The 12,069-nt window shown below is 44.0% G+C and overlaps 1 protein-coding gene across 1 annotated transcript in view; it reads left to right on the top strand.

The window, feature by feature from the left end:
• PUS7L (pseudouridine synthase 7 like) overlaps positions 1-11,567 on the top strand; it is a 32,769-nt gene extending 21,202 nt beyond the window's left edge. Inside the window, exons 7-9 of the mRNA XM_038770092.1 lie at positions 1,536-1,816; positions 8,419-8,472; positions 11,158-11,567. Coding sequence (XP_038626020.1) covers positions 1,536-1,816; positions 8,419-8,472; positions 11,158-11,484 — 662 coding nt within the window. The 3' untranslated portion in view covers positions 11,485-11,567. The remainder of the gene's footprint in view (positions 1-1,535; positions 1,817-8,418; positions 8,473-11,157) is intronic.
• The last annotated feature ends 502 nt before the right edge of the window (positions 11,568-12,069 follow it).

Below are 12,069 nucleotides of genomic sequence, written 5' to 3'. Positions count from 1 at the left end.
GTGACCTTGAGCAAGTCACTTCACTTCTCTGTGCCTTAGTTCCCTCATCTGTAAAGTGGGGATGAAGCCCGGTGAGCCCCACGTGGGACAACCTGATCACCTTGTAACCACCCCAGCGCTCAGAACAGTGCTAGGCACATAGTAAGCGCTTAACAAATGCTGTCATTGTTATTGTCATTATTCTTATGTCATTAGGTCATTATTATTCTTATTAAGCCTTTTAGACTGTGAGCCCACTGTTGGGCAGGGACTGTCTCTATATGTTGCCAATTTGTACCTCCCAAGTGCTTAGTACAGTGCTCTGCACATAGCGCTCAATAAACACGATTGATAAATACGATTGATGATGATGATGAAGAGCACGGGCTTGGGAGTCGGAGGATGTGGGTTCTAATGCCGGCTCTGCTGGGTGACCTTGGGCAAGTCATTTAATTTCTCTGTGCCTCAGTTACTCCATCTGTAAAATGGGGAATTAAGACTGTGAGCCCTATGTGGGACAGGGACTGTGTCCAGTCTGATTACCCTTTATCTACCCACTTAGAACAGAGCTTGACATATAGTATGTGCTAAACAAATACCATTTATATATGTATGTGACTGTGTAGGGTTTTTTCCCCCATGGTCCTTATTAAGGGTTTATTATGTGCCATAGAGAAGCAGCATGGCTCAGTGGAAAGAGCCCGGGCTTTGGAGTCAGAGATCATGGGTTCAAGTCCCGGCTCTGCCAACTGTCAGCTGTGTGACTTTGGGCAAGTCACTTCACTTCTCTGTGTGCCTCAGGTACCTCATCTGTAAAATGGGGATTAAGACTGTGAGCCCCCCATGGGACAGCCTGATCACCTTGTAACCTCCCCAGTGCTTAGAACAGTGCTTTGCACATAGTAAGCGCTTGATAAATGCCATTATTAATATTATTATTATTATTATTATTATTCTGAGACCTGAGACAGATACAAGCGCATAGTACAGTGCTTTGCGCCCAGTAAATACTATCGAATGAATAACATAATCAGCCTGAATGTAGTCCCTGTCCCACACGGGACTCACAGTCTAAATCAGAAGGAAGATGATTCAGTCCCCATACCGATGAGGTCACTGAGGCGCAGAGAAGTTAAGTGACTTGCCCGAGGGCACGCAGCAGTCACGTGGAGGAGCTGGGATTGGAACCCGGATCCTCTGACTCTGGAGCCTGTTTTCTTTCCACTAGGCCATCCTGCTTCCCCGGTGGAAAAAATCATAGAGCTAACTGAAGAGCACCATCACTCACATCGCCCAACTCCCAGAGACTGTTCCCGGGCAGGGCAGTATCCTGTTTTCCCTTTCCCGCCCCGCACAGTTGAGCCTCTTTTATCCCAGAGTAATGAACGCATAATGAAACTCTGAAACATAATGAAACATAATGGCTGGATTCCCACCAGTTGCGTCTGATAGAAAAAACGGGCATTTGGCCTTGACTTAAAACGGAGTTGGTCTCCCGAGCAGCTGAATTACACAGAATGAAATAGCCCTCTCCGTTTTTCATTCATCTTTTTCAGAGGATGCTAAAGGGACCCTCGCGTTGCTGCCCGAATACAAAATTCGAGAGAGATCCCTGCTTCGGGCATTAAACCGCTACGGTGTGACCCAGGAAGGATGTGCCCGCGGATGGTTAAGCATCCCCCATTCCATGCGTATATTCTACGTCCACGCCTATTGCAGTAAAATATGGAACGAAGCAGCTTCCTATCGGTTGGAAACCTACGGTTCAAAGGTGATAGAAGGTGACCTGGTCTTCTCTGAAGAAAGGGGTAGGGAGCATCTTCCCCTGAGTGACAGAGTGAGTACCATCTTATTAAAGTGTCCTCGAAGGAATTTATGTGTTAGAAGCACTTATTAAATACTGCAATTATTATTACGATTATCCAGTCCCACAGTCTGCCTCCGTTACTGGCAGCAAAATGCCTGAAGAACCCTTGTGATCGGTTGCTCTCCTTGACATCTGTTCTCCCGATTCGAGATCATCATCATCATCAATCGTATTTATTGAGCGCTTACTATGTGCAGAGCACTGTACTAAGCGCTTGGGAAGTACAAATTGGCAACATATAGAGACAGTCCCTACCCAACAGTGGGCTCACAGTCTAAAAGGGGGAGAGATGAACGCAAAAGCACTTCCCTTTACATTCCTATCTTCCTTCAAAGGAACCCATTAAAGCTACTCGTCCGCCGGGAATTTATCTATTCATTCATTCAGTCAGTCATAATTATTGAGCTCGTCCGCCGGGAATTTATCCATTCATTCATTCAGTCAGTCATAATTATTGAGCTCGTCCGCCGGGAATTTATCTATTCATTCATTCAGTCGTAATTATTGAGCGCTTACTGGGTGCGGAGCACCGTACTAAGTGCTTGGGAAGTACAGGTTGGCCACATGTAGAGACGGTCCCTACCCAACAACGGGCTCACAGTCTACAAGGGGGAGGCAGACAACAGAACAAAACATGTGGACAGGTGTCAAGTCGTCAGGACAAATAGAATTAAAGCTAAATGCACATCATTAGCAAAATAAATAGAATAGTGAATATGTACAAGTAAAATAAATAGAGTGATAAATCTGTACAAACATATATACAGGTGCTGTGGGGAGGGGAAGGAGGTAGGGTGGGGGGGATGGGGAGGAGGAGAGGAAAAAGGAGGCTCAGTCTTCATTCAATCATTCAGTCGTATTTATTGAGCGCTTACTGTGTGCACAGCACTGGAGTGAGTGCTAGGAAAGTACAATTCAGCAACAAATAGAGACAATTCCTGCCCAACAGCGGGCTCACAGTTTGGAAGGGGGGGAGACAGAAATCACAACAAGTCAAAGCGTGGCTCAGCGGAAAGAGCCCGGGCTTTGGAGTCAGAGGTCATGGGTGTGAATCCCGGCTCCGCCACGTCTGCTGTGTGACCTTGGGCAGGTCACTTCACTTCTCTGAGCCTCAGTTACCTCATCTGTAAAATGGGGACTAAGACTGTGAGCCCCACGTGGGGCAGCCTGATCACCTTGTATCCTCCCCAGCGCTTAGAACAGTGCTTTGCACATAGTAAGCGCTTAACAAATGCCATCATTATTATTATTTTATTATTAGTAGGATCAATTTAAATAAATAGAATTATAGAGCTATACGCATCATTAATAAAATAACTAGAATAATAAATATGTGCATATATACACAAGTGCTGTGGAGCGGGGGACGGGGGTAGAGCAGAGGGAGGGAGTCAGGACGATGGGGAGGGGAGGAGGAGTAGAGGAAAAGGGGGGGCTTAGTCTTATCCAAAGTGCCCCCAAACAACAGACCTCCATATTTTAGTCCAGGGCTTGGCAGAAATAGGGGTGTTTGTCAAAGGCTCCTCCCATCCCCATCGCCCCCACTCCCTCCCTTTTCCAGACCTCATTCCCCTCCCCACAGCACTTGTGTATATTTGTACAGACTTAGTACTCTATTTTTTAAAATGATGCCTATATATCTATAATGCTAATTATTTTGATGGTATTGACACCTGTCTACTTCTTCTGTTTTGCTGTCTGTCTCCCCCTTCTAGACTGTGAGCCCGTTGTTGGGTAGGGACTATATAGGAATATGAATATGAATATATATGAATATGGAAAGCCAAATTGTACTTTCCAAGCGCTTAGTCCAGTGCTCTGTACACAGTAAGCGCTCAATAAATACGATTGAATGAATGAATGAAAGAGTGGGGGCCATCCAGGAGGCCTTCCCAGACTGAGCCCCTTCCTTCCTCTCCCCCTCGTCCCTCTCTCCATCCCCCCCATCTTAGCTCCTTCCCTTCCCCACAGCACCTGTATATATGGATATATGTTTGTACATATTTATTACTCTATTTATTTATTTTACTTGTACGTATCTGTTCTATTTATTTTATTTTGTTAGTATGTTTGGTTTTGTTCTCTGTCTCCCGCCTTTTAGACTGTGAGCCCACTGTTGGGTAGGGACTGTCTCTATATGTTGCCAATTTGTATTTCCCAAGTGCTTAGTACAGTGCTCTGCACATAGTAAGCGCTCAATAAATACGATTGATGATGATGATGATGATCTACAATCGCCCTGGGGCCTCATTTGGTAGGTAGGTCCACGGTTCCCTCCTGCTGCTGCTTCGCCATCCAGCCCCGGGGGAACAACGGCAGGACGGTCTACACCGTAAGCTCCTCGTGGGCAGGGAATGTGTCTACCAACTCTGGTATTCTGTACTCCCTCAAGCGCTTAGTACAGCGCTCTGCACACAGTAAGCGCTCAGTGAATACGGCTGATCCATGCCGAAGCATCTGGGAGTCAGAAGGACCTGAGTTCTGATCCCGGCTCTGCCACGTGACTTTGGGCAAGTCGCTTCAGTTCTCTGGGCCTCAGTTCCCTCGTCTGTAAAATGGGAATTAAGGCGTGAGCCCCATGTGGGACAGGGACTTTGTCCAACCTGATTAGCTTCTTTTAGACTGTGAGCCCACTGTTGGGTAGGGACTGTCTCTATATGTTGCCAACTTGTACTTCCCAAGCGCTTAGTACAGTGCTCTGCACACAGTAAGCGCTCAATAAATACGATTGATTGATTCTACTATCCACCCCAGCGCTTAGAACAGTGCTTGACACATGGTTAGTGCTTAACAGATACCATCACTATTATTATCTGGAGGAAACAGCACATTTTCTGTCCCTGGAGTTGGCCACCTCCTTCAGGAGGCCTTCCCAGACTAAGCCCTTTTTTTCCTCTGCTCCCCCTCCCCATCACCCCGACTCGCTCCCTTTCCCGCCCCACAGCACTTGTGAATGTTTATGTACATATTTATAATTATAATTCTATTTGGTTTATTAATGATGTGTGTATATAATAATAATGGTGATGGCATTAAGCGCTTACTACGTGCAAAGCACTGTTCTAAGCACTGGGGAGGTTACGAGGCGATCAGGTTGTCCCACGGGGGGCTCACAGTCTTAATCCCCCTTTTACAGATGAGGGAACTGAGGCACAGAGAAGTGAAGTGACTTGCCCAAAGTCACACGGCTGACAATTGGCAGAGCCGGGATTTGAACCCATGACCTCTGACTCCAAAGCCCGGGCTCTTTCCACTGAGCCACGCTGCTTCTCTATATATCTATCATTCTATTAATTTATAATGATGTTACTGATGCATATTTACTTGTTTTGATCAGTCAATCAATCAATCGTATTTATTGAGCGCTTACTGTGTGCAGAGCACTGTACTAAGCGCTTGGGAAGTACAAGATGGCAACATATAGAGACAGTCCCTACCCAACAGTGGGCTCACAGTCTAAAAGTGTCTGTCTCCCCCCTTCTAGACTATGAGGCCGTTGTGGGCAGGGATTGTCTCTATTTGTTCTGAATTGTACTTCCCAAGCGCTTAGTACAGCACTCGGCACACAGTAAGCGCTCAATAAATACGATTGAACTGAACAAATGAATTGCTCCTTGGAGCAACCAATCGATTCATTCGATAACATTATTTAATGTTGCCAACTTGTACTTCCCAAGCGCTTAGTACAGCGCTCTGCACACGGTAAGCGCTCAATAAATACAATTGAATTAATTGAATCATCATCATCATCAATCGTATTTATTGAGCGCTTACTATGTGCAGAGCATTGCTCCTTGGATCAACCAATGGATTCATTCAATAACATTTAATGTTGCCAACTTGTACTTCCCAAGCGCTTAGTACAGTGCTCTGCACACAGTAAGTGCTCAACAAATATGACAATGAATGAATGAATGAATTTAAACAGAGCACTGTACTGAATGCTTGGGAACGTATAACATAAATTAATAGTCAAGATCCCTGCCCACAAGGAGCAGATTATCTAGTGGGGGAGGGCGAGGGGGACACAGACACTTAAATACAAGTTGTTGCCAACTTGTACTTCCCAAGCGCTTAGTACAGTGCTCTGCACACAGTAAGCACTCAATAAATACGATTGATTGATTGATTAAATAAGTTGCTGATAGGAGGAAGTAATGAGAGTACATAATAATAATAATGATGGCATTTGTTAAGCGCTTACTATGTACCAAATACTGTTCTAAGCGCTGGAGACCGGATTTATGTGCTGTGGGGGTGGTGAGTACTTAAGCGCCCAAGAGGCACAGAAGGACCGAAGTGGCATCTGGAGTTTAATCAGAGAAGGCCTCCAGGAAGAGGTGTGATCTCAGAACGGCTTTGAATCAATCAATCAATCGTATTTATTGAGCGCTTACTGTGTGCAGAGCACTGTACTAAGCACTTGGGAAGTACAAGTTGGCAACATATAGAGACAGTCCCTGCCCAACAGTGGGCTCACAATCTAAAAGGGGGGAGACAGAGAACAAAACCAAACATACTAACAAAATAAATAGAATGGATATGTACAAGTAAAATAAATATATAAATAATTAGAGCAATAAATATGTACAGCGAGGGAGAGATGTCATCCATTCGTTCAGTTGTATGACGTGCTTACTTTGCACAAAGCATTGTATTAAGCACTTAGGAGAATATAACACAGCAGCAAACATTCACAGTCTTTTAGACTGTGAGCCCACTGTTGGGTAGGGACTGTCTCTATATGTTGCCAATTTGTACTTCCCGAGCGCTTAGTACAGTGCTCTGCACATAGTAAGCGCTCAATAAATACGATTGATTGATTGATTGATTCACATGCCCTGCCCACAACGAGCTTTCCCGCAGGAAAGCTGTATATATGTATATATGGTTGTACATATTTATTACTCTATTTATTTATTTATTTTACTTGTACATATCTATCCTATTTATTTTATTTTGTTAGTATGTTTGATTTTGTTCTCTGTCTCCCCCTTTTAGACTGTGAGCCCACTGTTGGGTAGGGACTGTCTCTATGTGTTGCCAGTTTGTACTTCCCAAGCGCTTAGTACAGTGCTCTGCACATAGTAAGCGCTCAATAAATACAATTGATGATGATGAGGAGGGACCAGTCATCAGCTTTAACGCAGCTGCCACTTTACGCAACTTTTGTTTATGGCAACAAACTCAAAATACACTGGATGATTCCCATCCTCCCCATCGTGACACTGCCGTTCTTATTACTCGGTATGATATATCGAACCTACCGCTAAGTACATATAATGCCATTTTTCATTTTTTAAGTGGGTTATCCGAAGTTGGTGAATTTTTGCACTGAAAGTTTAAAAGCTTAGCTGACATAACAAGAAGTATGGTATTTAAGTGCTTCCTTAAATCAATCAATCAATCAATCGTATTTATTGAGCACTTACTGTGTGCAGAGCACTGTACTAAGCACTTGGGAAGTACCAGTTGGCAACCTATAGAGACGGTCCCTACCCAACAGTGGGCTCACAGTCTAAAAGGGGGAAGTCTAAAATGAAAAGGACAGTGCTAAGGACAGCGCTTAGTACAGTGCTCTGCACATAGTAAGTGCTCAATAAATACGATTGATTGATTGATTGATTGCTAAAACTGGGAGCATCATCAGATCCAACATGGGACTCGCAATCTATTAATGAGGTGTATATATCCGGCTTTGCCAACTGTCAGCTGTGTGACTTTGGGCAAGTCACTTCACTTCTCTGTGCCTCAGTTCCCTCATCTGTAAAACAGGGATTAAGACTGCGAGTCCCCCGTGGGACAACCTGATCTCCTTGTAACCTCCCCAGCGCTAAGAACAGGGCTTTACACATAGTAAGCGCTTAATAAAGTAGGGACCGTCTCTATATGTTGCCAACTTGTACTTCCCAAGCGCTCAGTACAGTGCTCTGCACACAGTAAGCGCTCAATAAATACGATTGAATGAATGAATGGGGGTGGAGGGGGAGAGCAGGAGGTCAGCCGTGGGAGAGATGAGAGCGTGGCACGGCTAATGTGGTAGGTTGAAAGGAAAGCAGGGTGCAGACTAAGGAGTAGTGGAAGAAAAGAGTGGATAAGTAGAAGGAGCCCAGGCTTTGGAGTCAGAGGTCATGGGTTCGAATCCCGGCTCTGCCAACTGTCAGCTGTGTGACTTTGGGCAAGTCCCTTAACTTCTCTGGGCCTCAGTTCCCTCATCTGCACAATGGGGATGAAGACTGTGAGCACCCTGTGGGACAACCTGATTGCCTTGTAACCTCCCCAGCGCTTCGAACAGTGCTTTGCACATAGTAAGCGCCTAATAAAAATGCCATTATTATTCTAGAAGGGAAGCAGCTGACCGTGAGCTCGTTGTGGGCAGGAATGTGTCCGTTGTTATATTGTACTCTCCCAAGGTCACACGGCTGACAAGTGGCAGATCCGGGATTAGAACCCAAGTCCTCCTCATTCCCAGGCCCGTGCTCTATCCACTAAGCCGCGCTTCTTGCATCTTAGGAAACGGCCATTTTCCACCATGCAAAAGAATAATACGTATATTTTTTTTGGCGTCACAGGTACGCGTAATAAGTGCAGAAGAGGAAGCCGCCAACGCGTACGCCGTACATCAAGTAAGTTTGTAAAATCAGATCTTTAGCAGATCGAGAGTCAAAGAACTAGTGCGGCTAAAGAAAGTGTTTATAATTTAAGAAAAATTAATCGGACACTATTAATTTCTAGACTATATTCCTTTAAATAAATAAATTCTATTTATTTATTTATTTTACTCGTACATGTCTATTCTATTTATTTTATTTTGTTAGTATGTTTGGTTTTGTTCTCTGTCTCCCCCTTTTAGACTGTGAGCCCACTGTTGGGTCGGGATTGTCTCTATATGTTGCCAGCTTGTACTTCCCAAGCGCTTAGTACAGTGCTGTGCACACAGTAAGCGCTCAGTAAATACGATTGATTGATTGATTGATTAAAGGAGCTTTACTTTTAATATAGGATTTAACCTAGTTCCTGAGAAGACCCAACTCAGGCTTAAATTTTGTGCCGAAAGGGAGTAGTAGGTTGCTTATATTAAACCCACAGATAATCCCTTAATTTCCTTAGCAGTACGTTTTCGGTTCCGTGCTCATCAGATTGATTCATTGATTCTGTCGTATTTATTGAGCGCTTACTGTGTGCAGAGCACTGTACTAAGCGCTTGGGAAGTACAAGTCGGCAACATATAGAGACGGTCCCTACTCAACAGTGTCTCCCAGTCAGATCTTCACAACAGCCTTTTAACACTGAGCAAATTCAGTTGGGCCTAGCCACTTCCATTTTCTTATTTCTTATTTCTTATTACTCTATTTATTTTTTCTATTTATTTAATTTTGTTAGTATGTTTGGTTTTGTTCTCTGTCTCCCCCTTTTAGACTCTGAGCCTGCTGTTGGGTAGGGACTGTCTCTATATGTTGCCAACTTGTACTTCCCAAGCGCTTAGTACAGTGCTCTGCACACAGTAAGCGTTCAATAAATGCGATTGATTGATTGATTGATTTTCTTGAATGCTTCCATCATTTGTGGGTTTGCAGCTGCAAAAAAGACCAGAAGGCAGAGAGGACGAGGAAGAGAGGTGGAGGATGTAGGTTATCTAAATAATCTTTGTCTGCATCATTTAGAGTGGGCAAGTGTATACAGAACAATAATGGAAAAATGGGTAATTTTAGTGTCGCAAGAGAGTACACCTGTTTGTCATGTATACGATCAATCAATCAGTCGTATTTATTGAGCACTTACTGTCTGCAGAGCACTGTACTAAGCGCTTGGGAAGTACAAGTTGGCAACATATAGAGACGGTCCCTACGCAACAGTGGGCTCACAGTCTAAAAATATGATAGTGATAATCTTTACATTTTTCCAAGTCTTGAAGAAGACCTCCCTGTTGAACAGGTCAGATAGCGCGGAACCAAATTATATCATTTTATCAGGTGGAAAAAGCCCCAAGAAGTCTCATTCCATTTCTCCGATCTTCGCTGTTATCCATGGAGCAGTATCTTCTCGGGCAAGATGCCGAGCAAGGATGCTGACCTTGGGCAAGCCACTTAACTTCTCTGTGCCTCAGTTCCCTCATCTGTAAAATGGGGATTGAGACTGTGAGCCCCACGTGGGACAACCTGATCACCTTGTATCTACCCCACCGTGTAGATAGTAAACGCTTAACAAATGTCGTAATCATTTATTATTAGACTGTGAGCCCACTGTTGGGTAGGGACTGTCTCTATATGTTGCCAACTTGTACTTCCCAAGCGCTTAGTACAGTGCTCTGCACACAGTAAGCGCTCAATAAATACGATTGATGATTAAGGGACTCACCCAAGGTCACACTGCCAAAGTGTGTTTATTTATTTTTTTATTTATTTTATTTGTACATATTATCATCATCATCATCAATCGTATTTATTGAGCGCTTGCTATGTGCAGAGCACTGTACTAAGCGCTTGGGAAGTACAAATTGGCAACACATATTTATATAAAAATACTTTTATATAAATATATAAATTATATATTCATGTAAATTTATATAAATCATATTTATATAAATATAAAAATATTTATAGAATATTTATTCTATTTATTTTGTTAATATGTTTTGTTGTCTGTCTCCCACTTCTAGACTGTGAGCCCGCTGTTGGGTAGGGACCGGCTCTATATGTTGCCAACTTGTACTTCCCGAGCGCTCAGTACAGGAGAAGCAGCGTGGCTCAGTGGAAAGAGCCTGGGCTTTGGAGTCAGAGGTCATGGGTTCGAGTCCCGGCTCCACCACAAGTCTGCTGTGCGACCTTGGGCAAGTCACTTAACTTCTCTGAGCCTCAGTTACCTCATCTGTAAAAATGGGGATTGAGACTGTGAGCCCCACGTGGGACAACTTGATCACATTGTATCCCCCCCTCGCTTAGAACAGTGCTTTGCACATAGTAAGCGCTTAACAAATGCCGTCATTATTATTATTATTAGTACAGTGCTCTGCACACAGTAAGCGCTCAATAAATACGATTGAATGAATGAAAGCGTGGCAGAGCTGGGATTGGAACCCCAGGCCCGCGCTCTTTCCACTAAGCCACACTGCTTCTCATTTTCAGGGCTTTGTAGGGCTTCAAAATACCAACCTGTGCCGGTAATAATGTGCGACTGCTAATTTTGTTCAAGAAAAAAAAGTCCCCTAAAGCAAAAAATAAGGAACACACGGTGAAGCAGGCTCTCGAGGAAATCCACAATGGAAACTGTCTCACGGGGGGTTTTTTGTGCTTTTCGATTTTCGGCGAAAGGTGGTTCTCCCGATGGTCGGGCACAGCATCCTCTACCCGAAGAACAAAGTCGGACAGTGGTACCGGGAAAGGCTCGGGAGAGATGGGCTCCAGGAGTGCAAGTTTCGAGTCTCTGCCTTACAGCTGAACGTCCCAGGGTGCTACAGGCAGCTGGTGAAATATCCCCGTAACGTCTCCTACCGTCTGCCGGAAAACCGGGATGTGGACGGAAAAATGGAAGCCTCTTTTTGCAGTGAACAATCAGCATCTCTTCACATTTCTTTCGATCTCGACGCCTCTTGTTACGCCACCGTTTGTCTGAGGGAGATCATGAAATGTGATCTCTAATAAACTCCATTTTCAAGAGCTAAACTCTGACACCTTTTGATGACTTCGGACCCTTCTTTAACCATCATCATCATCCATCGTATTTATTGAGCGCTTACTATGTGCAGAGCACTGTACTAAGCGCTTGGGAAGTACAAATTGGCAACATATAGAGACGGTCCCTACCCAACAGTGGGCTCACAGTCTAAAAGACTAAACCAAGTCTAAAGTCTAAAGTCTAAAAGGCTTAACCATCATCATCATCATCAATCATATTTATTGAGCGCTTACTATGTGCAGAGGACTGTACTAAGCGCTTGGGAAGTACAAATTGGCAACATATAGAGACAGTCCCTACCCAACAGTGGGCTCACAGTCTAAAAGACTAAACCAAGTCTAAAGTCTAAAAGGCTTAACCATCATCATCATCATCAATCGTATTTATTGAGCGCTTACTATGTGCAGAGCACTGTACTAAGCGCTTGGGAAGTACAAATTGGCAACATGTAGAGACAGTCCCTACCCAACAGTGGGCTCACAGTCTAAAAGGGGGAGACAGAGAACAAAACCAAACATACTAACAAAATAAAATAAATAGAATAGATA

The sequence above is a fragment of the Tachyglossus aculeatus genome, chromosome 2, assembly GCF_015852505.1.
Source record: "Tachyglossus aculeatus isolate mTacAcu1 chromosome 2, mTacAcu1.pri, whole genome shotgun sequence".
Classification (NCBI taxonomy): domain Eukaryota; kingdom Metazoa; phylum Chordata; class Mammalia; order Monotremata; family Tachyglossidae; genus Tachyglossus; species Tachyglossus aculeatus.
Note: the sequence above shows the minus strand (reverse complement) of the source record. Positions and strands in the feature narration are given on the sequence as shown.